Raw genomic sequence first — 26,990 nt, forward strand, 5'->3', positions numbered from 1 at the left:
GTGTGTGCTTAAAAACTCAATCTGAGAAAGGCTGGGGAGTGCAATGGGGTCCTGAACATCCAGTGTAGTCACTGGCCAGCTAATAGTAGACTTTCTAGTGGCCTGAACCCATTTCTTAGTAGTATTCTCTCATGGGTTCATTACAGCAACAAAGGGGTAACTTATTCCTTTGATCCCAGAACTTCTGTAGAAAACAGACCAGGTCAGAAACCACCTGTCAATACAAATGAGGGAGTCTAAGTTCATACCAGGTCTTTCTGTTCTGAGAGACTCAGTGATTACTATCAGCAGAGTCACTCATTGATAGCTCCCATCAGGAACTGTGAAATCATAAATGTTTTCAATTTCCAGTGACTTAGTTTTTGTTATGTAGCAATGAAGATAATCTCTATATAATCTACTAAGAAAAATGTAAAGAACCGAAGCTGTAAACAATATAATCCCTGAAAGTTGTATTACAGACCAAAGATCACCTAGAGGCCATGGGGTATGAAAGAAGTCAGAGGGTTTGAATCTGAGAACAGCTCCTCTGTGGTAACTAGAGAATAAAGATTAAAGAACCACTTAATTGGTAAAGTACAGACTCATCTCAGGGTGATGGGTTTGATGATGGGAGGATGAGCACTTTCTGTCTAGTTACCACAGAGATATATAATACCGAGCTGGTGGTTCAGATGTATTTTTTGGGCTACTCTTAGCAGAAGGCCTGATGTATGACCATGGAGGTAGGAGGGTGACAATTGGATGCTTGGCTCTCATCGCAACTGGCTAGGCACTCACAGGATGAAGTTACCTGAGTCAATAGGAAGCTTCTTATCTACCATCTGTGGAATAGGAAAATAGATATACTGGTTTCATTTAAAGGAGTTTCAATCAGTTATGGTAGAATACACCTTTGATCCTACATAGCTCCAGGACAGCCAGGACTACATTTTGTATATTTGTCTCAAAAAAAAAAAAAAAAAAAAAAGAGGAGCTTTATCTGAGTGTGTTGGATCACAGCTTTAATTTCAGCACTTAGGAGGTGTAGGCAGGTCGGTCTCTGTAAGCCTAGTCAATTGAGTTCTGTGCCATTCTGAGCTATATAGTGTGTCTTAAAAAGAAGGTAATAGCTTCAGCTATGGGTGGTGGCACACATTTGGGTTCTTTGTATTTGTTTTTGTTTTGAGACAGGCTCTCCCTATGTAGCTCTGGCTGTCCTGGAATTTACAATGTAGAGCAGCCTGGCTTTGAACTCTCAGAGATCTTACTGCTTCTACCTCCCAAGCTTGATGGCACATATTTGTAATCCTAATACTTATGAGGCTAATGCAGGAGGCTCTCAGTTCTGTTCTGAGGTCAGCTTTAACTACAGAGTTAGACTTGAGAGAGAGAAAGAGAGAGAGAGAGAGAGAGAGAGAGAGAGAGAGAGAGAGAGAGAGAGAGAGAGAGAGAAGCTTTACAAGCTTTACAAGAGATATTTTTAAAAATTAAAAGATGGGCTGGAGAGATGGCTCAGTGGTTAAGAGCACTGGCTGCTCTTCCAAAAGTCCTGAGTTCAAATCCCAGCAATCACATGGTGGCTCACAATCATCTGTAATGAGATCTGATGCCCTCTTCTGGTGTGTCTGAAGATAGCTATGGTGTACTTATATATAATGAATAAATAAATAAATCTTTAAAATTAAAAAAATTAAAAGATAAACTACAGAATAGGAAGAAAACTACAAACCACATACATGAGAGCTTTATCCTTTGAACTATTGCACTACTAGAAGGTAGGGGAAACCTTTAAGAGTGGGCCAGTGGTATGTAACAGTTTCTTTCTAGATTGAAACATTCTGGTTTTTTTTTTCTTACAACTTTATTTTAAAAAGAGAGATGCATGTATAGATTTTTAAAAGCATTTTAGCGTAACACTATATGAATATATTTTTGTCAGTACTTAATTCTTTTAGAGGTTTGATAGCATGCATTGAAATCCCACTAGTTACCATAAGCATAAAGTACATGTAGAACAGAACATAACTTGAAAACAGTCAGAGTTTTCTTGGTGTGTATAGACTAAAAATAATGATCTTTGAATACCAAAAATTGCCACAAGGCTATATTCCTAGCTCTTATATTATTAATGATTTAAGGTCTAGGTGTACCACACTCTGAGAGGGTGCTATACACTTTTTTTTTTCCTAAGAAGGACTGAGGCTTTCACTTTTTGGCCTATGTTTTTCTTGAGCTTCATATGGCCTGTGAGTTGTTTCTGCGGTATTCAGAGCTTTCAGGGGCTAGTATCCAATTATTAGTGACTGCATATTATGTCTGTTTTTTTGTGACTGGGTTACCTCACTCAGGATGATATTCTCTAGATGCATTCATTTTCCTAGGAATTTCATAAAGTCATTGTTTCTAATAGCTGAGTAGTACTCCATTGTGTAAATATACCACAACTTTTGTATCCATTCATCTACTGAAGGACATTTGGGTTCTTTCCAGCTTCTGGCTATTATAAATAGAGCTGCTATGAACATTGTGGTGCATGTGTCTTTGTTGTATGTTGGAGAGTCTCTAGGGTATATGCCCAGAAGTGGGATAACTGGGTCTTCAGGTAGGACTATGTCCAATTTTCTGAGGAACCATCAGACTGATTTCCAGAGTGGTTGTACCAGCTTACAAACCCACCAACAGTGGAGGAGTGTTTCTCTTTCTCCACATCCTCACCAGCATCTGCTGTTATCTGAGTTTTTGATCTTAGCCATTTCTGACTGGTGTGAGGTGGAATCTCAGGGTTGTTTTGATTTGCATTTCCCTGATGACTAGGAATGTCGAGCACTTCCTTAGATGCTTCTCAGCCATTCGATATTCCTCAATTGAGAATTTTTTGTTTAGCTTTGTACCCCATTTTTTAATAGGCTTGTTTGATTCTCTGGAGTCTTCTTAAGTTCTTTGTATATACTGGATATTAGACCTCTATCAGATGTGGGGTTGGTAAAGATCTTTTCCAATCTTTGGCTGCTGTTTTGTTTTCTTGAGAGTGTCCTTAGCCTTACAGAAACTTTGCAATCTCATTAAGTCCCATTTCTCGATCCTTTGTCTTAGAGCACAAATTGGTGTTCTGTTCAGGAAAATTTTCCCTGTGCCTATGTGTTCTAAGGTTTTCCCTACTTTCTCTTCTAATAGTTTCAATGTACCTGGTTTAATGTGGAGATCTTTGATCCACTTGCACTTGAGCTTTGTACAAGGAGATAAGAAAGGGTCTATTTTCATTCTTCTGCATGCTGAGTACCAGTTGAGCCAACACCATTTGTTGAAGAGGCTGTCCTTTTTCCATTGAATGTTTTCAGCTCCTTTGTCAAAAAATCAAGCGACTATATGTGTGAGGGTTCATTTCTGGATCTTCTGTTCTGTTCTATTGATCAACCTGCCTATCCCTGTACCAGTACCATGAGGTTTTTAACACAAGTGCCTTGTAATATAGCTTGAGGTCAGGGATGGTGATTCCTGAAGATGTTTTCTTGTTGTTGAAGATAGATTTCAATATTCTAGGTTTTTTGTTATTCCAGATGAATTTGCAAATTGTTCTTTCCAAGTCTATGAAGAATTGAGTTGGAATTTTGATGGGGATTGCATTAAGTCTGTAGATTTCTTTTGGTAAGATAGCCATTTTTACAATGTTGATCCTTTCAATCCACGAGCATGGGAGATCTTTCCATCTTCTGAGATCTCCAATTTCCTTCTTCAGAGATTTGATATTCTTGTCATACAGGTCCTTCACTTGCTTAGTTAGGGTCACACCAAGGTATTTCATATTGTTCGTGACTATTGTGAAGGGTATCTTTCCCCTAATTTCTTTCTCAGCATGTTTGTCCTTTGAGTAGAGGAAGGCTACTGATTTGTTTGAGTTAATTTTATATCCAGCCCCTTTGCTGAAGTTGTTTATCAGCTGTAAAAGTTCTCTGGTGGAACTTTTGCGGTCACTTAAGTATACTATCATGTCATCTGCAAACAGTGATGTTTTTACTTCTTCCTTTCCGATTTGTATCCCTTTGATTTCCTTTTGCTGTCTTATTGCTCCGGCCAGAGATTGAAACATTCTGATGTGTATTATCACACATGGCACCCAGGTTTTTAGCATGATAAATGTGAATCAGCTGTGAGGTTTTACATTTTTCATCTCAGAGCTCCAGAGTCTGAGGAAGCAAGATTTCCTTGAATTTGAGATCACTGAGGTCTGCAATGTGAGACTTGTCTCAAAAAAACAAAACAAAACAAAACAAAAAAAAAAAAAAAAAAAAAAAACCCAAAGGATAAATGCAGTAGGGTGGATGAACTTAATTTTACACAATACAAACAAATATGTCTACAAAGTAGAATAAGGTAGTAAAGACCAGTTACTAGATGATGACTTATTGAATAACTTAATAATTTTCCTAAAGTACTACTTGTGCTGTCAGTTTGCCAAGAATGATGTCACTTGCTGCCTGGAACAGAGTAACTGGGAGAAAGAGCTGCAGCAATGGACTGCTGCACGTAACAACCTGCTGACAGTATGCTTCTGTAAAATCTTGCTTGCTTGTTAGCCCTATCTTGTGGGTTTAGAGTATGAAATTAAAACACAAACTGGACCTAATACAAGTCCAGCCTTCCAGGAGCTATCTTAACTTCAGTCCACTGGTGAATTCATCTCTCTTCTAATCTCATTGATGTCAGATGCTGCAAAATATGATTCCATTTACATTCTGAACAAGGTAACTCACTTTGTAGTAACAGAAAACTGGTAATGGTGCCTACCTTGAGAGGAGGAGAGGAAAGAATCACTAGGACAGTTGGCTCTGTGGAGATAGACATTCTTACAGAATACTTATGTCAAAGTCTAGCATTGTATACTTTAAACATTTACAGTTTATCCTGTGTTAAGCTCAATAAGACTATTTTAAAATAGAATCTTAAAAAAAATCAAAGCTACAATTATTTGTGCAAGTGTATGTGTGTGTAGGCAAAAGGACAACTTGCAGAAAGTTGTTTCTTTCTTTTTAAAAAAAAATATTTATGTACACAAGTACACTGTAGCTGTCTTCAGACACACCAGAAGAAGGCATTGGATTCCATTACAGATGGTTGTGACCTGCTATGTGGTTGCTGGGAATTGAACCCAGGACCTCTGGAAGAGCAGTCAGTGCTCTTAACCGCTGAGCCCTTTCTCCAGCCGGGTTCTTTCCTTTAACAGTAGCATTTTGGCGCCCTCTCATGGCCTTTAGGAGCACAACATCTTTTCCTTTTGGTCTTCAAGGTGCCTGCTCCCCACTCACGCCAAAGATCGTGAAGGCCATCCTTCCTTTTTGCCAACTCATATGTTGTACCTACTGATCAGGCTGTTGTTGCTATCTATTACTGAGGCTTCTACAATTAGCTGTATTATGAACATGTACATAGTCATCTTCCTACCTAGACTGAGAACACTTACAGATCCTTTCCCTTGGACAAACATCTGCTTTCAACCTCTTTCTGAGAAGGATTGGAGTTGAGGCATGAGTGGAAGAAAGGGCTTCTTTCTGAAGGCTGAGCCAACTTGTGTAAGCTTGTTTCAGCAAAGCCTTCTCTCCTGGCTCCACAGTAACACCCTTCTCTATCCTAGTCCTATCACTCCCACTTCTTTCTTGTTGACCCTGTATTCTTAAGTGGGAAGGCCAACGCATCTATCTAAAAGTCATATCATTCCCCCATTCTGACTCAGACTTCCAGAGCTGTTTTATTTCATGAAGTCCATAAAATGCTTGGCTGACATTTCCCTAGACATAGATCCACATGCGTGTACCTCCTAAACTATAATAAAGTAACATTGCTATCTTTGTAGGACACAATACTGGGGTGTCCTAGACCAATATGGGAACAAACCAATGTGCTGTGACCCATCAATACCAGTAGCTTTGGAAAGTAAAGCAAGAATATTTTCATGGGTTTTGAAGTAGGCAAAGAAGTCTACCTCCCCATCCCCATTTTTTAGATAGAATTTATGTAGTCCAAGTTGGCCTTGAAGTTGGTACATTGTTGAGGATGTCCTTAAACTTCTGAACTTTTTGGTTTTACTTTCTAAGTGGGATTACTGGCATGTACAATCATGTCTAGAGTAATAATTGTGTGTGGGGGGGCATTCTTTATGTGGTCCTGACTGTCCTGAAGCTTGCTATGTAGACCAGGCTTGCCTTGAACCCACAGAGATTCACCTGTCTTTACCTCTATAGTGCTGAGATTAAAGGTATGAGCCACCATGCCCAGCTTAGAACAATCTTTTAGGGGATAAGCAGTATCCAGGAATAGTGGCACATGCCTGTAATTCTAGAGTTTTGGAGGCTGACATAAAAGAATTGTAAATTTGATGCCAGCCTAACTACAAAGCAAGTTTAAAGTCAGCCTCAGCAGTATTAAATAAATAAGCAGAGCTTAAGGTCCCTGTTCTGTTATGTGTTGGCTGTGTGGAAACTATCCTCTCTGTGTCTCATGCCCTTTAGAAAGAAGGATCTCCTAGTGCCTCTTAGAAAGGGGCTCAGGGACTTAGCAAGGAGCTCAGCATAAATGCTGGTTGCTCTGCCCATGTCTTCTTGAGGTAGAGTGGCCATCCTGTCTTAGGACTATCCAACAAATACACTTTACCCCAACAGACATTTTGTCCCATTGACCTTGTTCAATCCTTTTTTGAGGTCCAGGGTCAGTGCCTATCTAGGGAGCCCTTCACAAGAACAATGAATGCACCCACTTTATTGTAGTCCCACTGGTAAGTTTAGCAATGCCCAGGATGCTCTATGAGCCCTGGAAATCAGATCTAGGTCAACAATGTAGTCTGCAAAGTTGGGCTAGAGACTTTTAGGTGGAAATGAAGTTCCATAATGAGCTGGAAGCACAGGCCTCCTCCTTTTTGGGAAGGGAGACCTGCCTAGTGCTAATCATAGGGCAGTATTTTCTAGCTGGAATCTGATGTGACCTTAGCCAATGCCAACCCCCAGTGCTGGCCCCACACCAGTAAAATGTCCTTCATATTGTTGGAGTCCCCTCAAATGCCATCTATTTGTGGCTTGGCCCTGAGACTGGCACGAGTCATAAGTGATCCCAGGGACAGGATATTTTTGGAGTAGGGGTGGAGCTTGCATTAAGAAGCCTAGCACCTAGTTGCTTGGGGACAGGCCTCTAGATGACAGCTCCATGGCTCTAGCTGGTTGCTAAGAACCAGGTAAGATTCATTTAGCCCCTTTCTTCTGTCTAGGGGTCCTAATGGCAGGAAAGTTTTAGCGTGGCCTCTCCAGGAGATTAGAGAGGAGAGAAAGGCTGATGGGTAAAAAGCCCCCACTGTTTTTTCTCACTCAGGATTGTTCCAGTCATGGTGACCTCCTACTCTCTTCATTTTAGACATAGCTGGCCATGGCCCCTTTGGAGGGGTCAGAGACTAGAAGTTTTGGCTAGCTCAGATCATCTTGGTTCACTCAGATAGGGCAAAATGGGGCCTTGGATAGCAGGGTAGGAATAGATGGGAGTACAGACCCTGAGGACAGCCAGAGTTGTTTGCTGGGGCTGCAGGGGAGGGGGAGCTTATTTAAGTTCTGTGATCTCTGGCCTAGGTTCTTCTTACAAACTTTTGAGTAGCCTCTAGCCAGTACCAACATGACCTTGGTAAGCTCAGAAAACTTGTTCCAGCCAAGGCTGGTGGAAGGTCATCATTCAGAAGGCTAGTCACCTGCTAGATACTATAGATTCTCTTTTGTGGTTAGCTGCCAGTGGTGGTAGCTAGGGAGGCTCAGAATGACTGTCATAAAGAACTGATCTCTGATGGGTGGTCTTTGATGCAGAACACTGTTGGAGAAAGAAAATCAATCCCACTGAAAGATCACAGAGATTCGAGGAAACATCTTCCAAACATGGCTAACACTGGTCTTTAATTTACTTCACTAATATGAAATCATATTTCATTTTAGGACTGTGACAGTGTGTCACAGTACTTCTATTTGAAGTTGAATTGAAAATAGGGGAAACTGAAGTAGATTTCTAACTCAGAAGAATGAAGTAGAAGAATCTGGAAGAAGTAAAGTCTGTCCATGGTTCTTCCAGATAGAAATGGACTGCCAGGGAGGGGGCAGGTGCTACAAGGTCAGGCAGGATGGTGGCAATGTGTATTACTTAGTACATGGAGCCTGGATTTGTGAAGACTCTGCTTGGCCCAAAGTCTTGCTGTCACTCCAGCACCTCTGCTGATGTGCAATGGACAACTTCCAGTACAGTGTCCAGCTCAGTGATCGAGAATGGGCCGAGTTCTCAGCCACTGCTGATGAGTGTGGCCTCTTGCAGGCTGACCTGGCCTCTGGTGACGAGCTCTTGTCCAGTGACATTGACCAAGGGGACAGCAGTGGAAGCAGCCCCCCTGGGCCTCCACCCCTCTTCACTGGGCAGCTGGTTTCCCAAGGGAGGGGACAACAGGGCTGTGAGTTGGAGGACGTGGCTGCTCAGCAGCTGGTCAGCAGGTCTCAGTGTGAGCCTGTCCTGGCTCTGGAGGCCAGTCATCCGGTAGCCAGCACGTCCACACAGTCAGAAGCCCTTCTGTTCCCCAGCTCAGACAGTGTCTGTCCTGGCCAGGCCTTGTCCTTCCCAGGGTCAGCAACTTCCAGAGACAAGATGCAGAGGCTTTTGCAAGGCCCTGCCCCTAGATCTCCTGGTAAGACCTCTCATAGTCCTGAGTCCTCTGGCCACAGTGCCACCCCTCAGAGACCCCCTGACAGTCTTGAAGCTTCACTGCAGAACCCTGGTCGTAAGAAGAGACGTGTTGTAGGTGGCAAGGGGACCAAGTACTCTGGATCTCTGGACTCTGCTGCTATGCAGATGAGCTCTCCACAGCCTACAGAGACCAGGCCCAAGGAGGTTCTTATGTCTGGGACACTAATGGCAAAAGACCAGCAGGATAAGCCACAGTTGGACTCTACAGGTACTCCTGAACATGGCTCTAGTATTTCTGAACAGATGGCCAGACAGGAGTCAGATTTGGATCTTTCTATACCTGTTCTGATAACTGAACAAGATACCGACCAGATCAGAAAGAAATCCAGAGCTGTGTTACATGTGGTATCCAAACCTGTCCAGGAAATTCATCCAGATATCTCCACGGCCATACCAAATATGTCTACACATGCCTCCAAGCCTCAACCCTACACGGCTTTGTCTAAACCTGCCTCCAATCCTCAGTCTGACATAGCTTCATCTACACATCCCTTCATGCCTGACATGACTTTGTCCACACTTGCCTTCAAATGTCAACCCAATACAAATCAATCTACACCTGCCTCTGAGCCTGACATGGCTTTGTCTACACCTGCTACTATGTCTCAACTGGACAAGGCTGAGTTTGCATCTGCTTGCACACCTGGATTGCATGTAGTCCTATCTGCAGCAGGCTCAGAAATCAAGCCAGAAGTTTCTCCCTCTATGCTTGCCTCAGTGGATGTGCTTTGTACAGATTTGTATCATTCTGTTTCAAAGACTGAGCCTAAAGAGAGTGTGTCTATACCTGTAATGCCTTCTTTATCCTGTATTTCCCAGGCTGAAGCTGCCATGGTGGATACAGGTGTGACTGTGCCTCCAGGGGGAAATATTGAAAAACCAATAGGGCAGTTCTCGGCAGGGTCCTCAGAATACTCTTCAGGAGAGCCCTGCCTAGGTCCTGTCCAAGCCCCCAAGAAGAAGAAAGTAAGATTTTCCATGGCTATATCAAGCCATGAAGAATCAGGGTCAGGAGAGCCTATAAGTTCATCCTTCCTAATCCCAGACTGGCCCCCAGCTCCCAGGACAGCAGCAGGAAGCCGTGGGGGGTCTGCAGCCTGGGATGCTGTGGCTGTTGGGCCCCGACTCCCCCAGCCTCGGATCCTCAAGCACTTGCCTCCTCCTATATCCTCTGTATCAGCAGAGGCTGAGTCTGGAAGCTGCTTTGCAATGACTCTCCCTGAGGCCTATGAATTCTTCTTCTGTGACACCATTGAGGAGGAAGATGAAGATGTAGAGGACGAGGAGGCAGCCAGCCAAGCCCTGGATGAAGTCCAATGGCCTGACACATGCGAGTTTTTTTTTAGGGATAGCAGAGCCCAAAGATCAAGATGTCAGAGGGAACACGCCTCAGTCTCACCATCAAGAGCAGATACTGTGGCACCTGTTCCCCCTGGAGATTTAGTGCCTATCTCCATCCCTGAGGTCTATGAACACTTCTTCACTGAGGAAGAATTTGGGAACAGCCAACCACCAGCTACTTATATCCAAATGCAGACCTCAGAGCTTTCCAGGAAAGTAGGGCCTGAGGCATCTCCCGAGCCTGTTCCACCTACAGCAGAACATCTTAGTTTAACAATCAGGAAGGCAGGTAGGTATTTATCAGGTCCCAGCCCCATCCAGGTCCTGGAAATACATTGTTTAGGGAACTAGGGTAGGATGATGTGGTAGAGGAGCAGGAGATGATCCTGATCATCTGCTTGTATGTATGTGTGCTATTTCATACTTTGGGATCTACATGAAGAAAGGGTAAGCTCTTAAGCTACCCCAGGAAACACTTAAGATGGGCAACTCAGGCCAGACACTTCAGGGTTTTGGCCTTGTTACTGACCACTGTCCTAAATCTAGTCCTGGGTGCCATTAGGAACTTTCCTCTAGCTTTTAGGGGCTGGCACTGGAGCCCATTCATACTCAGGCCATGCTACTTGAGGCAATGTGAGAAAAACATTTCCTTTCTCCTCTGTAAACCATGTCACAGACCAAAGAAGAGAAGACCAAGAAGGCAAATCTCCCAAACTGTTCTGATTCAATATCACGTGCTATCCTATGTCTTAAATAAGATAAGTCATGGGGAAGATTGACTCAAAAGATTTGTCTAGGACAGGTGGTATTTTATGGCAGGCATGTCTCAGAAAAGAACATCTAATGAACTTTTCTTTCTTAGGGGAACTACGGAGTCCCCTTACTTCATTTACATTCAGTCAAAATGACATGTGCCTGGTGTTTGTTGCCTTTGCCACTTGGGCTGTGAGAACCTCAGATCTACATGCCCCAGATGCTTGGAAAACAGGTTTGGAGGTCCTTGGATGAGGGTGCTATGCCTAGAAGACCCAGGGGTTATAGTTGTTTACCTAATCTGCTGGACTAGCAGGGATAAAGGGTACATGGGAGGTTCAGGCTCTTTGAACTTGCTTTTGTCATTGCTAACATACCTCCAACACACTGTCCTTTGAAGACTGGGTGATGCAGGCAGAAGGTGTGAAAAAGCCAGAGCTGGCGCTCAAGATATCTTCTGCTTCTCTTACAGTCTTGCTGGCCAATATTGGCACCATCTCTGCTATCCGCTACTTCCGCCATCAGGTTGGGAGAGGACATAGTGGCAGACCAAGACCCAGTTCCAGCTCAAACCCCAGCTGCTAGGAGCCAGGCTGGCCTGATGAGGCATGGAGCTTGAAGATGAACCCAAGTGACAAGGACAAGATGTTGCTCTTCTCTCCACCCTTTGATCCCTGTCTTCTAAGACATCTAGGAAGGAACCAGTGTCCTTGGTACTGATTTACTTAGACTCAACCTAAGGGTCCAGCCACTGACTAAGGCCAAGGCCATTTTCTATACCTGAGAGGGTAGAGATTCAGGGTTGTGGGTAAGTGGGCACTAAACAAGGAGCTGGGTAATAGGACATCAGATTTACAAGGAAAAACTATAGGGCACCTAGATGAATTTGAATTTATAAGAAATTCCTGAAATGTATTTGTATGAAGAAATTATTTGTTATTTGAAACCTAACTTAATGGGTACCCTGCCTTTTGTCTGGTCATAAGTAAAAATGAGCAGCAGAAGAGGACTCTATAATAAGTGTCAAAGCAATAAGTCCCCTCTGGATATGCCTAGGCCAAGATGAGGCTACTAAGTGCATTCAAAGCTAGAGGGAGGCAGTTCAAGAATGCTGCCCTATTGAAAGGGCCTCCAAGGCACCACAGCCACAACTTATATAGGCCTGGGCCAAGTCAGTGAATAGGTTCTAGCACAGTGGTTCTCAGCCTTCCTAATGCTACAACCCTTTAATACAGTTTCTCCTATTGTAGTAATAATTTTCATTGCAACTTCATAACTGAAATTTTGCTACTGTTATGAATCATAATATAAATATTTTTGAAGCTAGAGGTTTATCAAGGGGTTTGTGAGCCACAGGTTGAAAACCATTGTTCTAGGGTATAACTCCAGGGGTGGTTTCTGAGGCCCCTTCAATGTGGGATCTATGGGGCAGGGTTAAATCTTCTCCAAGAGTCCCAGACAGGATATACATAGAATTTGATAGTATCCCATGGAAGGAGCTTGGATGAAGTCAAGGCTGAGAGAGAAGTTGTAGAGTGGGAAGGTAGATGAAGGGACTGAGGTGACACAGTGATAGCCAGTTCAGGGTGGGGTTCTACCCAAGACAGCAGATAAAGGGCCTTAGGATGGTAGATTACTCTGGCTGCTCAGAGGGGAACACAGGGACATAGAACCAATAAAATCTTTGTTGTTTATGGTGTTAATCTTTTTGACCAGCCTTACCCTATGCACCCAACACTACTGGATCTTCCTATTCTCCTTTGCTTCTTGTAATAGCTCTCACCCTACTGATCTCTGACCCTCACATCTTCTGACTTTACAGGCTGAGTTTGACAATCTGACTTTTTCAGCACTCTGTACTTCACACTCATGCGGTTCCCTACTTTTAAGTAAAGACCTGTTCTAGCACCCTCACCCTCTCCCCTAGAATTATAGCCTCTGGGATTGTCCAGAATCTTATTGATGTCCCTTACTGGTTTGTTCATAGAGTTATCTCCTTTCAAATTGCTCTAGCTGCAAGAGCCTGGTGAGAGGTGCTTCTATCCTCAGAATTCTAGAGACACCCTTAACCTGATGGGACTAGGCCCTGGTGTATTTAATGTATGTCAAAGGACTGTTATAACTGCATACTCTTATCCAGGTTGGTGCTGGCTGGTTGTGTTTTTGAGAAGCAGCAGCCCACTTGGGGGACATCAGATCCACTGGATGAATCCTCCCTCCACTGCAGGCTTCCTGGGCTGTGACCACTTCTGGTGGGAGGGAGAAGAAGTCTTGTTCCAGATAGGAGCCTCTTCATCTAGTAGAGATGTCAGAGACAACTCAGGCATCAGCCTTTAAGACGTAGCACTCCTTTCCCTTTAGGAGAGAAGACCCTCACTCACCTGGGGGAGGTGGCAGGGAACTGGGTGTACTTTCTCTGGCAGGGGTGACCTGGAAGACCCAAAATACAAGTCTTAAAGCCAACACAGATCAGCCCGATCTGCCAAAGCCTTGCCACTTTCTTCTCCTTACCTTCCTGCTTTCTATCCTACCACACTGTCTCTGTCTGTGGTTTCTCTCTGTCCCATATTCTCTTGTTTTTCTCCTTGGAGTCCTAGAACCCTCTACCCAATATCCCCTGATCTCTGGGCTTCCACACGAGAGTGGAGAATGTGACTTACAAGCTGAGGGAAGTCTGAGGACTGTGGGCCCTTGCTCTTGATGGAACCCCGGTGTCTCTGGGAAGCTCTGGACTGCAGGGCACCTTTCTTGGAGAGCAAGTGGGAACCCAGAGGCCGAGGGGAGCTGGAGATTCCAGAGCTGGAGTCAGAGACAGGCACAGACACAGAGACTGAGGGAAATGGGCTTGATAGCTCAGGTCCAGGTGATGTCTGTACCGCACAGAAGAACTGCTGGGAAAATGAGAGTTACCTGAACCCCTGGTCTGGGACCACTGTGAAGCCTGGAGATCCCTTGCCCAGAAATATTCTCCCTTCATAGTCTTCAGGTTTTGACATTTTCTGATATTACTGTAGCATATTCAGTCCTGACACCTAGTAGAGCACTGACCTCATCCAGGCCTTGAATGTCTGTAATCTTGTGGTGAGATGTAGCTGGTGGTGTGTAGGGATCAGCATAGAGTGGGGAGTGTGGGATGTCCAAAGAATGATCCTGAGTCTCTGGGCCACTATCTAGGTTCAGTACACTCATCTACAAGAAGAAGAGAATACACGGGTTACCTCAGTTAGATGCATTGAGAACCTTCTGTCCTTATACTATAAGGTCTCTGAGTTCTAGGATCACCTAGACAAGTAAGGAAGTAGAAACAGGAGGGAAAATGGCCTGGGGTCAGTGTGCGTGGTGGGCTTACCTTGGTCAGGTCCAAGTGCAGGGGCAGTGGGACAGTTGAACCAGATACTTCTCTTTGAGCTTTGCTCCTGGGAGACTGGCTACTGCTACTGCGCCTCAGCTCTATCTTCTTTTGGCCAGTGCTGACACAGTTAGAGTTGGTCTGGTTCTGTGGAAACCAAGAACAACTCAGAAAGATCTCCAGGGCTTCTTTCCCATAGACTCTTCTATGAGGCTATATGGAGGTTTCTTCAGGTCATGTGCCCTCCCTAACTATGGTCCAATAATCACCACTATGGGACAATAGAATAGAACCTACGCTCTCCAGAAGACAGACATCCCATGTTTTTTTATCCCCCTCTCATGTCATTCCTTTAGGTACTTACAGGTACAGGATGGGCAGGGAAGCCTGTGGTGGTTGGCACTGAGGACTCAGGGAGGGACTGGCTGGTAGGGAATACTGGACACTCTAATTTCCAGCTGGTTCGTCCATTGGAGGAGAGTGAACCTCGGCCTCTACCTATAACCTAAGAAGCAGAGGTAAGGTGAGTGGCTGGATCTGTTTCTTTATCTATCCCTGCTTGGACATACCTTTTTGCTCCCTTGTTTGTACCATGAACACAATCTGAGTTACAGGGATCTCACTGACTCCTCACCTGTCTGGGTCTCTGTAATCCTGGGAAACTCTCTGGGCCAGGCAGCAGATGGGCCCCATCCCTGTGAGAGACAGTCCTGAGGCACAGCAGCCATTGACTGTAATCCTCATAGCTGGCACATACCACACGGATGGTGTTGATGAGGTGGCCTAGCACACAGATATGTGAACTAAGGTCTGACAGGACAGGTACATTTCTCACCCCACTGAGCAAAGAGTTGAAGCATCCACCAAACTCATACCCCTCCCAGAAGCCCGGTCAAGCAGTGGGGAGATTCTAAGTAAGACCCTACCTTCAATGAGAAAGGAGCGAATCTCCTTTTCCTTCTCTTCTAAGTTGATGTGGATGGCACTTAGTGGAAGCTCCCCCTGTAGAGTAAGGACTAAGTATTTATCTGGGTCATCTCAGCCTCTTTCTGGTCCTATCTTTCCATCCTGCTCTCCAGAGCTAGGCTGGAAACTCAGGCCACCTAGCTCTGAGGATGTCACTCTGAGAAAGGCTAGGCAACTTTGTTTGTTCTGGAACATCTATACTCTGCTTCCTGTTGGATCTTTACCTGCTGATGCCAATTGTAGACAGATGCTAATAGGGACCAGCCCCTGTAAGGGAAGCCCCCTTGGTGTGTTTTTCAGTGACTGTGAGTGCACACCAGTGTCATGCTTTAGTCCTAGACAATGAGCATGTGCACCCTGTCTCTACATGATGCATGGAAGGTGCTCAGAGGCAAGGGGGAGCATGCACCAGGGATCCCAAGAAGTAGTTTGTTCCATTCCACCCACTCCAGGATTAAGGATGTCCCTGCAGGATGAGATGAGATTTAGAGGGTGGAGACTCCTGCTCTGTGCCAGAGCAGAGACCAGACTGACCAGGGCAATGGGGCCAGATAGGTGGAACCCTGTGCTCTGTCCCAACAGGCCCTGAAATACAGGTTTCTGAGTCTCCGCCCCCACCCCAGAAAGGGCACCTTCCCGGACAGGTATATGTGGAGAGGGCTAACCTTAAAGTTAAGGCCTTCTGGCTCCTCAGAGAAGATGGCCAGGGATGCTGGGTATAGTACCAGAAGCCGGTCCCACTGCTCCTAGAAGGGGGTCAAAGGATAGAGTGGAGTTGGAGTCCAGCCTTATCTGTTCCTTTATCCTTCCCTATCTAATTGCACCTCAGGTTTTTTTCCCACCCACCTGGGAGGGCAGATGTTGCAGCTTGACCCTTGAGGCACAGATTGCACTGCTCATGGATTCACACCCATATGCTCGCCATAGCTGGGTCCAAGGGAGTTTATCCCCCAGAGAACCCTGAGGAGGAGGAGGAAAGAATAGGTCAAAGGCAGGCCAGAGAGTCTAAATGGGGAAAGGACTTACAGGTTTCTGTTACTGACCTGTGGGGGTGCTGAGTGGCATCTTTGCAGACCCAAGAGAGCCATTTGCTTTTCTAGGTGGTAAAGCCAATGTCTGAGCTCAGCCTCACTGTGGCAGAGAACAAGGAGTGGGGCAGGTAATGGGCCTAGGGGCAGAAGAATCAAATGGGCTAGGGGCCAAGCTTAGAACTCACAGAAGCCCACAGGAAAGTTTCCTCTCCAAGGGCTGCAAGTGGACCTCCAATGCCAGGTCCAGAGGTCCTGGTCCAGTGGTGGTCAGGCCAGCTCTCTCCACACACCTGTAATCTGGAAGGCATGCTCTCTGGACCCATCAATCGGGCAGATGCTCAGTTCCGTCAGTGGTAGCAGCCCCTGCCACAGGATAGTATAGGAGGGGCTGCAGGGATTTCTAGGGAACATGCTCACTCCCTCCCTCTCTCTATACCACTCACCTGGAATGTAAGTCCTTCAGAACCATGGGCCTGGAAGTACAGGTGGGAGGGAAACAGTTCTAGATAGCAGTCACTGATGTCCTAGGGGAGAGCAGAGCCACTAGTCTCAGAAGCTGGGGGGACAGCCCTGGACATGGATGTTGATTTCCAAGTATTTCCCAACTAGTGTGGCTCCTACCTGGCTGTGCTGGAAGCGCAGCTGAACCTTGGAATAGTGTACAACCTTGCCTAGGTTCCTCACAGGTGTCCTTCGCCATCCTTTTTTGAATACACTCAGGAATGGCTGTTCCAGGTTTTCTGGATGATTTTCCGAGCCCGGGATATCCTGAGGGAGTAGGGCTCAGGAGAGGGAACAGATGGGGCCAGATCCCACACAATATACATACAGCTTCTGTATATAGTTCTGACCTGTTCATGCATGGTCACAGAATACATTCATCAAGAACATATGCATACACACATACCACGCACACCTAAGCCTTGTCACATGAAAAGTGGAATATGTGTACACCACACACATACATATAATGCTCCCAACAGTTAGAGCTATCTGCTCTGTGGTGTAGACTTAAGTTGTTACATACTGGGTTCAATCCTTATCTTCATTACTGCTTATTCTGTGCAACTTCACTTTGGTCATTCAACACCCTCAGACTTGTCCAAAAATTTGGAGGTTATATTATGAGAATGAGATAATGCTAAACCTTCTCAGGTTTTCAGTAGCAGCTGGAAATGTTTTTTTTTTTTAAAAAATCTGGTTCTATGAAAAATGAAATAAAGAAGAAAAAAACAAGGTCCTAGCTTGTAATATTTGCTAATTTCTTTGGTGAAATATTCCTAACATTGCCCAAGTTGAGTTTGGTAACTCATGATGTCTGTGAACTTGGAACTGGAAAGAGGTACTAGTCAACTTTTGTTAGTCTATGCTGGCTATCCCAGTTTACCACGTACACACTACTTATCTTACAGTAGAAGGCACAGTATTGGCAATGGCCCAAGGAGTTCTCTATGACTAAACTTGGGGCCAGTTCTCTCCTTCCTTTTTCTATTATGTAAGACACATAAGTGTCTCACCTTTGCATGTGCAATTCTCTGCTTAGTCCTAACTTCCCATTTCACCCCTTTGAGGGCTTTGTTCATGTCTACTTTCTTTCTGAATATCCTAAAATTCAGCCTTTGCTTTTCACTTAGTACTGGTTTAGTCTAGCTTATTCCATCTTCTCTTGTCTTTGACATAGGAATGGGAAAAGGTGAAAACAGAAGTCTTACTCTATTTTGCTCACTGCTGACTCCACATAGCTAGAACATGACATGGGATGTTCTGGGAGTCAGGGAGAGAGGTAGGTCCAATATCTACACATTTTTAGAGATTCTTGGAAGAATCCTTTATATCATTTTAGAGACCAGGAATAAAGTAAGCTGTGAGTGACAGACTTAAGACAGTTGCTATGTTGCCTTTGGGAACTGCCCAGAACTACCTGCATGGGATACTATCCACTGATCAAGTTGGACTACCTCTAGTACAGGCCTAGGAATGTGAACAGACAAAAACAGCTCACATCCTCATTGACTCTGGGTGGGGCCTTCTGCACCTACAACCAGTGTTGAAATGGATGTTGAATGGCACTGAAAAATAGGACATGAATAGAAAAGGCTATAAAGCTGGTCCTAGTGCTCAGACAGCTGAGGGCTCAGCTTAGAGTTGTGGCAGGGTTAGGTCTTGTTTAGGTGTAGAATCTACCTAGAGTCCACAGCCCATGTACAGTGTTCAGGAGGACTGGCTAGGGTCCCTCCTCCTGATCCTACTTTTTGAGGGTCATGTTTTCCCCTTTCCAGTTATTGTGTTCAGTCTAGGGTCAATACTCTGGAACTTTGGAACTCCTTCCTAGAATTATTTTCTGGACCTGACTAGAGGGAGTCAGGGTCTGAGATGTGTCCACAGTGAGGGATGTTCTTTGTTTGAGGCAGTAAGGTTTCTGAAGGTGATGCCTGCCTGCAGAAATCCCTGGGGTCTCAGAGACCAGGAGAGGCAGTAGCACAGTTTTCCTAGTCCTGGGATCCTGTGAGAAAGTCATTCTTTGGGAGTTTACCTCAGCCACAGCACACAGAATACAGGAGTCTTGCCCCAACTCTGGTAGAGGCTACACATATATAACAGAGCCTGGCCTACTGGAGTGGGTGTGGTTCTCCAAGAACAGCAGAGTAGGAGGTATTCCTGTCAGACCTGCAGCCCAGGCTCCTCCCAAGTATTGCCATAGAGTTGGGAAAAAGGGAGGGGAAAGTTTTTTTTTTTTTTTTCTCAGCAAGTCATTAAACTCACAGAATGGTTAGCCTTCTGATCTCTAGAGCTCATTCCTTGCTGTATGGGGATCAATGCCCTCCTAGATAGCAACATGGTAGCTGTGAGCTCCACATAACAGAAATAGCTGTGGCCAGTAACGCTTGGGGACTGAGACCTGCACTATGCTATTTACCAGAAGCTCCCACAGTTATTGGGCCCAACAAGACCCAGGTTGGGGCAGTGGAGGTTGAGGGTGGCTACTGTCCCCTTGGATATGCAACAGTCTGGGCAGGCTCTGCCTGCTCACCACTGACTCAGTGCTGGTCTTGGTTTCACTCTCAGCCTAGACTTTTGAGTGAGCTCCCCAGGGAGGAACAGTGCCACCTTCCTCATCTTGCTTTGGATTTGAATCCCTCCAAGCTGGCCAAGGATCACCCCGAGTTGCTGGAAGATGTGATGCCCACATTACCACTCACACTGTGCACACACAATCATACAGGGGAAGCACAAAGTTGAACTCAGATTGCAGGCCCCGTGCCATACCGCTCCAGCCAGACACGCCCCTCCGCTCACCGTCCCAGGGATGTAGTGGAAGATCTTGTTAGCCGCGGTGTCCCCATCAGGCCTAGCCTCGGTGCCAAACAGGCCAGCCAGCTTCCTGGCGCTGTCCTCTCTGGGAACAAGGGAAACCGAAGGCTCAAGGCCTGGTCCAGGCAGCAGGTTCAGGGAGACCCTGCTCCCTTGTGGCCAGGCCACACCCCTCACCTGTTTCCCTTGAGCGAGGGCTTTCTGGAAAAGGAGGCCCGTAGCCTCCTGGGGGTCTGAGGGACGCAGTGACTGTTCCCCATAGATGGCAGCTGCTAGCTTGGGCAGGGCAGGTAGACAGGTCTGAGTCCTTGGTTCCGTCTGCTAACACCTCCCGCTGGTGGGCGTAGCCACAGGACGCCCTGCCCCTACCCTGGGGCTGGAGGAGGCTCCTCTCTGGGCCCGGATTGGCCCCTTTTGAGGGAAACCTAGACCCAAGGCAGTCAGCCTTGGGGTAGGGTAGATACTTCCTGATTGGACCAGAAGCCTTCATCTGGACACTCTGTATAGACCTGGCTAGAAGGGCCTGGTCTGTATACACCTTGTACACTTGAATTCACATTGGAGGTGCCTAAATATTAGAGTTCTGTGGACGCAGGGATTCTTTCTCCCAGTTGCCCCTCCCCGGGGTGCACACATCCTGTTTCCACATGAATCCCAGCTGTCTGAGTCACTGGTGACTGAAGGGGGCGTGTGCTCACTCTCAGCTGTTCAAGAAGTGTAACTTCTTATAAAGGGAGGCCAGAACCTTCCCTCAGCTTCTCTTCTTTATGGTCCAACCCTCACCCAGACTGAAGTCAGGGTTCCTAAAGCTTAATCAAATGCAAAAAAAGTGAGGCCGCATGCCTCTCAGGTTCCTAAGGCAGTAATGCAAAGTAAGTTTTATCTTCTTCATTTACCCCATAGTCCCAGATCATAGGCTCCTCATGGCTAGGATGACAGCCAGTCTCTATTCCATTTGGATGCAGAAATGCCATTTTGCGGCCCCAGCAAATGTAGCATCTGAGTCTGGCTGCACAGTTGCCTGTAGACCTTCATCTTGTCCAGAGAGAAGCCAAAGATGTGCTGTTGGCCCACAAGAAGGTACAAACCTCAGGCCCATGGAGCCCAAGAAACATGTTTATTGTTCAAGTTGGCTCATATTGCTGTGTAGGATCTAAGTGCATGTTGTGTGCCCAGCTCCATAGAAGACCCAGAAAAGACATTACACTGTATACACAAGACATAGGAATTAAGTCTGCTTTGTGTCCTTCAGGGACAGTGCCTGGCAGAGATAGGTAAGTGCTGTATGCAAAGCGCTGGCTAGGGGTCTGCATCTTAGAAAGCCCTTGCCTCTGCTCCTGTTGTAATAGTTGCTCTGCCCCCTACTGTTTGCAAGGCCCAGCTGTGTTGCTTATCCTCTTTCAGAGAGGGTCCACCCCCAGCATTCTCTGCTGTTCCATAGAGAACACTCTGAAGGGCTCCTTGGTCCCCTACATGCAGGAGAGCTGACAATTAAGAATAAATGTGTGAACTGGTAGTTGCAGCACTTCTCACCCATCAATAAATAGTGAATCAATAAATAAGTGAGTAAACAAACAGCACACAAATAAATGAACAAGGACAAATGAACACAGAGACCAAGACAGAAGAACAGGAAATCTCTGGGGGGGTATGTGGTCTGCCCTAACACTTGGTGGAGGAGACAGAGGTGGTAGGGCCACCCTGTAGGGTTTAAGGCATGTGGGAGGCTACAGGGCCTTTGTGCAGTCTGACATGTGTCAGAGGCTGGTAGAGGACACAGACAGCGTGGGTGAGGAAGGTGGTGGGAAGTTGAGCAGCTCCAGCACTGCCACACCCACACTGCTGCGTCTTGTGAACATGCAGGATGCTGCCACCCACTTGTTGGTCCTCGGGTTGTACTTCTCTATGGAGTTGAGGCTGGAGCTGCCATCATTGCCCCCCACAGCGTAGAGCCAGCCGTCCATGGCCACCAGGTCATGTGTGCTCCTGGGGAGTTGGATAGGCAAGAGTAAGCCCAAGGGGCAAGCTAAGAGACAGGCCAAATGAGTAGGGTACAGAGGAAGGAACCATAGGGACAGGGCAATGAAAGGAGCCCCAGATGCCCAGGAGGAACTCAAGGACCTGCTGTACTGGTGAGGTGCTATGTGAACACCCCTTGGAGCTATACTCCTGGAATAAACCAGATGTAGTGGCAGAACCACTCACCACCCACCCCTGACCTTATACACCTGCGGATATTCATGGGTGCCACACTCTCCCAGGCACCAGCCTTGGTGCTATATCTCTCCACTGAGTTGAGGCAGCTTGTGCCATCATTGCCCCCTGCGACATACAGGGCACCTTCCAGCACTGCTACTCCTGCTGAGCTGCGCCGGCTCAGCATGGAAGCCACAGGTGTCCATGAATTCACCTGTAAGGACAAGAGGACAGGCTGAAGGCAGACCCACCAAGGGCACCTCACCCCTGCCACAATATAGACTCTACTCTTGGCTGGGTATCTGAGGGTCGGGGTGGGATGTATAAAGCAGATCCCTTGGATGGTACAGGTGGCCAGAATTTGGGATTATGCCCCATTCCACCCGGCACTTTAGAGGACACTGTGACAGGGGTGCGCTATGCACCTGGGGCTCATACTTCTCCACGGTGGCCAGGTGTGATGAGCTGTCATAACCACCCACGGCGTACAGGTTCCCATCTGTGGGAAGGCAATATACCCACGAAGCTCCTGCAGGGTGTAGGAGTTTTGGGGGTGGGTGGGAAGGGGATAGGCAGAAAAGCAGGTACCACAGAAAGCAGGTCCTGTCACCCACCAAGTGTGGCCACACGCACATATCGCCTCCGGGTGCTCATGGCAGCAATGGATGTCCATGTTCCTGTCAGTGGGTCATATCGTTCAGCACTGTGGACACCAGAATGATGCTGATGTTCAATTACAACAGTCAAGTGATCCCTTCCCAGAATTTGTCCCCTTACATCCCCAATGCTATGGCTGAAATCCTAGGCATCACAGACTCTATGAATAGATAGCAAGATGTGCTGGGTGGGTGCAGGCTACTGGCTGCTTGAACTGGAGGGAGGGCCCCTCTAGGGGAAGAATGGTGCCAAGGCCCCACTGATTCTGTGACCTGAAGTAAGGAAGCCTTAGAAACCCAGTAGCCTGGATTAGGCAGGACCTCATTTTGTTAGCCAGATGTGACTTCACAGTTAATCCAGCCTCATCTGCTGCTGCTGAGCCAACCCTGCAAGGCCACTGGGGCCCTTACGCAAACTACTACCTGTTGAGGCAGGAAGCCCCATCATAGCCTCCAGCTGCATACAGGAGCCCATGCAGGGCAGCTACACCTAGGCAGCTTCGCCTTGTGCCCATGGAGACCTCCGGCTGCCATGTGTTTGTCACAGGGTCATAGGACTCCACCGTAGCCAGGTCTGAGGTTCCATCATAGCTAGGAGAAGAGTCGGCTGATCAAGGATGGCTTGGCAGGTATGTGACAAACCTTGGAGCCTGCATGCCCAGCTTCTATGCTTACCCGCCCACAGCATACAGTCGGTTCCCAACTGCAGCAACTCCTACACGAGCCCGACGTGTAGACATTGAGGCCACCACATGCCAGCGGTCAGTTCGAGTGTCATATGCTTCACAGTCTCCATGGATAGCAAATAGGCTCCCTCCACCTAGAAGATGGGAGGCAATATAAATAAAGGGGCTCAAGAAGGCTGGGCAGACAATTCTAGTGTGACCCAAGTACAACATGAAGGCTCCAAGGGTGGGAAGAGATAGAGACTGGGTCACACTAGTGGGTCCCATACTATAGAGTCTTTGAGACACACGGGTCATAAGTATAATGGGTTGGGTTTGTATTCTGAATTGGGGTAGATGGCCTATGGCAAGAAAGGGAAGAAGATGGGGTTCAACATACCAACAGCAAAGAGCACAGGGCCAGCACCCTCACAGCGACGGGGTCTTGTGCGGCTAGTACCCAGAACACCTCTCTGCTCAGGCAGCAGGTGGAACTTAAGGGCCTCAATGAGCAGATCCTTGCAGTCAGGATGATGCCTCACAAGGCTTTCAGCATCCACGTGGCCCAGTAGGAAATCTCTGCTCAGCAGAGGCAGCCGTACACACTTCATCAGCTAGGGCAGGAAGTACCACGTAAGACAAGACCCTAGGGCATACTTACCCCAGGGCTAAGACCCAGGTGCCTATAGCACTTGTACAATTGGTTCTTGAGACAGGTGGCAAAGCAGTCCCTAAATGGAAGATGCTAAGAACTCGAAAAAGTAAGCTTACACCTTAGCCACCTGCATTCCCTTCTAGACAGCATGGGAGCTCCAGGACTTGGTCTCACCCTTGGGACATGCTGCCTCCGAGTGTCTACGTCATGTTTGACCCAGCTCAGGACTGCACGATACACATCTTCCTCTGAGGGTACATTCAGGCTATCACTAGAGACCAATTCCAGCACCTGGGGGTGAGAGATCCTCAGACCTGACATCTGGGTAAGCGAGGGCCCAGAAAACCCTGAATGTGTCTGAGAGTATCAGACAGAGGGCATGTGCATGTACATGCACAAACACACACACTTAATGTTCTTAGAGTGAAGGACCAAGCAAAGTCAAGATTCACAGATTTTGTTTCCAGTAGTGGTGTTGATGGGTAAAGGGGTAATGGGTGTCTGAAGTTCTGAGTAGTCTTAGATACATAGAATCAGAGACTGGGAAATAATGATCCTAGAGTGTAGTAAAGACAGGCATCTAAAACAAATGATTGGGCGAAATGAGAAGATGGAGGAGATGGCCAGGGAATGAATCTTAGGGTGAAACTTGTACCAGAAACTTGAAATGAAGATTGCAGAACACTGGCTGCTAGGGTCTGGGCTGGGACAATGCATGGTGGGGGCTGGGCCCATACTGGCATGTTACCTGCTTCAGTGGTTACCTGCTTCAGTGGCAACAGCATGAACTCCTCAGTCTTGGCCACATCCACGAAGTGCTGCAGCACGTACCTGTGTGCTGCCTTGAGCAGGTCACTGCATGAGTGTGTGTCTGCAAATCCTCGAATGCCCAGGCAGTTGGAAGGGTCAAGTTGGCTCAGGAGGAACTTGCAGCAGGCATCTCGAACACCATTCAACTGTAGAAGGCTGGCAGCTGGGAGTAGAGTCTGGGGCATGAAGGTGGATGAGGCAGGAAGGGGCCAGAAGAGTACAGAGTAACTGGATATTGAGGAGAAGCATGGGGAGGCCAGGGTACACAGATCTGGACTGGAACTCTCAGGGGACATGGATATGGGAATGGCATGCCTCACCTGAACGTTGCCCTCGCCCACCACAATCTCAGCCGTGTATGCAAACTGCACCAGCTGGTCTAAGGCTTGCGGGTCAATATCATGCAGTGTCACATGTGTCTGGCGGCTCTCACTCATCTCATCTGTGAACACAGTGGATTAGGCAACCTGCTCTGGTAGATCTGGAGAGATCCCCCTAGGGCTGCTCAGACTGTTGTATGTGGTACTTGCTTGTGAACATGGCGTGGAAGTAGGGGCTACAGGAGGCCAACACCACCTTATGAGCACGGATCTCCTTGGCTGCCACATGTAAGACGATGTCACACAGGAGGCCACGCTGTCGCATGCGGCTCATAGCCACAAAAGCATCATGGTAGTGCCGTTTCGAGTTGTGTGCCACACTGTGACCCTCTCTGCTCAACAGCTGTATCGCACCTTCCATGGGGGCTGCAGGCCGGGCCTGTCTGGGCCGAGTTCGCTCTGCCTCAGGGCTGCAGGCCGCAGGACTAGGTCAGTGTTTATACACTGTAAAGAGCCACTCAACCCACCTTTGAGAACTCCCAGCACAGCCAAGGCAGATGCAGTCTATCCCCAGTAGTTCAGTCATCAGGGACCAAAAGCCCATCAAGGACCAACCTGTCACTCACTGGCACTTTCCAGGGCTCAAGTTCTCTCTCCTGTCAAGGAACCTCATTGGAGCCAGAGCAGATTCTTTCATAAATTTAAGCCTGCTCTCAACTGGCGCCTGTCCCTCTTTTTCTGACTACCTTTCCTAGGGCTCCAAGCTCCTCTTCTAGTGCTTCGAGGAGAAGCAGACATTTTCCAGGGAGCCGTGTTCTCAGCTCACATTTGTGAGCACGGTAGGCACTGGAGAGAAGTTGGCCAACGCCGTCCCTCTGAAGTGACTCCCCAGATCCCACTCACCAGGTTGACCTCACCCGGCCCTGGGAGCAGCCCCTTCTGCCCCATTCTGCGGATCTGTTTAATAGTGGTTGGAGAACCACAGGGTTGAGACCCTGCACCACCTCTATCTAGCAGGGCGCCGTCCCTCCTTCCGTCCCTCCACCCTACTCACGCCGGCGGCTGGGGCGGCGGCGGCGCCTCAGGCCCGGGCCCCGGGCTACTGTGCTCTGGACTCTGAGTCCTGCCAGCAGGCCGCTCGCCTCGGGGCTGCATAACTTCAGCCGCCAAACTCGCGACAGACAGAGCAACGCTGTTTGACTGATTCGGACCGTAGGAAGACTGCCTCGGTCGCTATGTCCACTCCGGCGTTCCCCGGTCTCTGCAGCCCCTGTTTCTCGGCGCCGCCCGCCCTGCTTCACACAAGGTTTCAGGACCTGCTACCATCCCCAACCAGATCAGCGTTGCGCTGCCAACCTCCCTGTTTGGGAGCCTCACTCCCATCTCCGCTCTCCTCCAAGTAACACTTAACCTGCGTTTAGCGCCTAGGTTAGCTTCAAGTTCCAGTATTTATCCTCAGGCCTCCTTTCACAAGCGTGTGGAAAGGCTCAGTGCTCCTACACATACATATTTGAGCATTAGGCAGATGGGGGCTGCTAGGGTCTTACAGCCCCCATGCTATGGACATGGATACAGCATTCTTGTCACACCCAGGCTCGCCAAGGAATTGGGTGTCCTTTGACTTAATTTTTTTCATTTTTATTTTATGTGTATGGGTGTTTTGCCTTTTTGTGTATTATATAAATTACCTGTGTGCAGTGCCTACGGAAACCCGAAGAGAGCATCCTATTTCCTGGGTCTCAAGTTACCAACAGTTGTGAACCACCCCGTGGACACTGAGAATTGGACCCTGGAAGAGCAGCTAGTGCTTTTAAGTCCGAACCACCATCTCTATCCAGCCTCTGGTCGGTCGGTCTGCCTGCCTACCATTTGTCATCCTGTTTATTTATCCCTCCCATCCATCCATCCATCCATCCATCCATCCATCCATCCATCCATCCATCCATCCATCCATCCATCTATCCATCCATCCATCTTTATCTGTGTTTTTCTAGACAGAGTCTCTGTGTAGTCGTGGCTATCCTGGAATTTGCTTTGTAGAGACCGGCCTCGGACTCAGAGATTCACCTGCTTCTGAGAGCTGAGATAAAATGCGTGCGGTCTGACCAGCCCCTTACTTTAAAAAAAAAAAAAAAGATCTCCCCCCGGGCGTGGTCGGCAGGGCTGTTCAGATTTTCAGCCTTGCTTCCGGGGTGGGAACCGT

General features: G+C 47.3%; 3 protein-coding genes across 5 annotated transcripts; 1 reads left to right on the forward strand and 2 right to left on the reverse strand.

The window, feature by feature from the left end:
- The first annotated feature begins 7,105 nt into the window (after positions 1-7,105).
- On the forward strand, positions 7,106-12,530 carry PERM1 (PPARGC1 and ESRR induced regulator, muscle 1). The gene is made up of 4 exons (XM_080922053.1): positions 7,106-7,201; positions 7,941-10,363; positions 10,937-11,062; positions 11,300-12,530. Exons 2-4 carry the CDS (start codon positions 8,224-8,226, stop codon positions 11,410-11,412), a joined length of 2,379 nt encoding a protein of 792 aa, XP_080778179.1. The 5' UTR covers positions 7,106-7,201; positions 7,941-8,223; the 3' UTR covers positions 11,413-12,530.
- Positions 12,531-12,610: 80 nt separating this feature from the next.
- Positions 12,611-19,752, reverse strand: PLEKHN1 (pleckstrin homology domain containing N1). Of its 2 annotated transcripts, none has more exons than XM_080922054.1 (16): positions 19,663-19,752; positions 19,471-19,570; positions 16,795-16,941; positions 16,617-16,697; positions 16,464-16,536; positions 16,186-16,310; positions 15,989-16,102; positions 15,808-15,888; positions 15,103-15,178; positions 14,811-14,959; positions 14,541-14,681; positions 14,177-14,323; positions 13,876-14,016; positions 13,488-13,715; positions 13,209-13,257; positions 12,611-13,123 (listed from the first exon to the last, which is right to left on the reverse strand). In XM_080922054.1, exons 1-16 carry the CDS (start codon positions 19,743-19,745, stop codon positions 13,020-13,022), a joined length of 1,839 nt encoding a protein of 612 aa, XP_080778180.1. In that variant the 5' UTR covers positions 19,746-19,752; the 3' UTR covers positions 12,611-13,019. The 2 variants fall into 2 exon arrangements, with proteins under 2 accessions (XP_080778180.1, XP_080778181.1); XM_080922055.1 differs by having other exon boundaries at positions 13,488-13,718.
- A 905-nt stretch (positions 19,753-20,657) lies between these two features.
- KLHL17 (kelch like family member 17) lies at positions 20,658-26,017 on the reverse strand. Of its 2 annotated transcripts, XM_080921088.1 has the most exons (12): positions 25,842-26,017; positions 24,998-25,257; positions 24,788-24,909; positions 24,422-24,643; positions 23,832-23,948; positions 23,403-23,616; positions 23,013-23,157; positions 22,761-22,928; positions 22,296-22,384; positions 22,107-22,180; positions 21,714-21,895; positions 20,658-21,471 (listed from the first exon to the last, which is right to left on the reverse strand). In XM_080921088.1, exons 1-12 carry the CDS (start codon positions 25,940-25,942, stop codon positions 21,243-21,245), a joined length of 1,923 nt encoding a protein of 640 aa, XP_080777214.1. In that variant the 5' UTR covers positions 25,943-26,017; the 3' UTR covers positions 20,658-21,242. The 2 variants fall into 2 exon arrangements, with proteins under 2 accessions (XP_080777214.1, XP_080777213.1); XM_080921087.1 differs by lacking the exons at positions 24,998-25,257; positions 25,842-26,017 and having other exon boundaries at positions 22,107-22,210; positions 24,788-24,910.
- Between the last annotated feature and the right edge of the window lie 973 nt (positions 26,018-26,990).

The sequence above is a fragment of the Micromys minutus genome (assembly GCF_963924665.1).
Source record: "Micromys minutus genome assembly, chromosome: 9".
Lineage (NCBI taxonomy): Eukaryota > Metazoa > Chordata > Mammalia > Rodentia > Muridae > Micromys > Micromys minutus.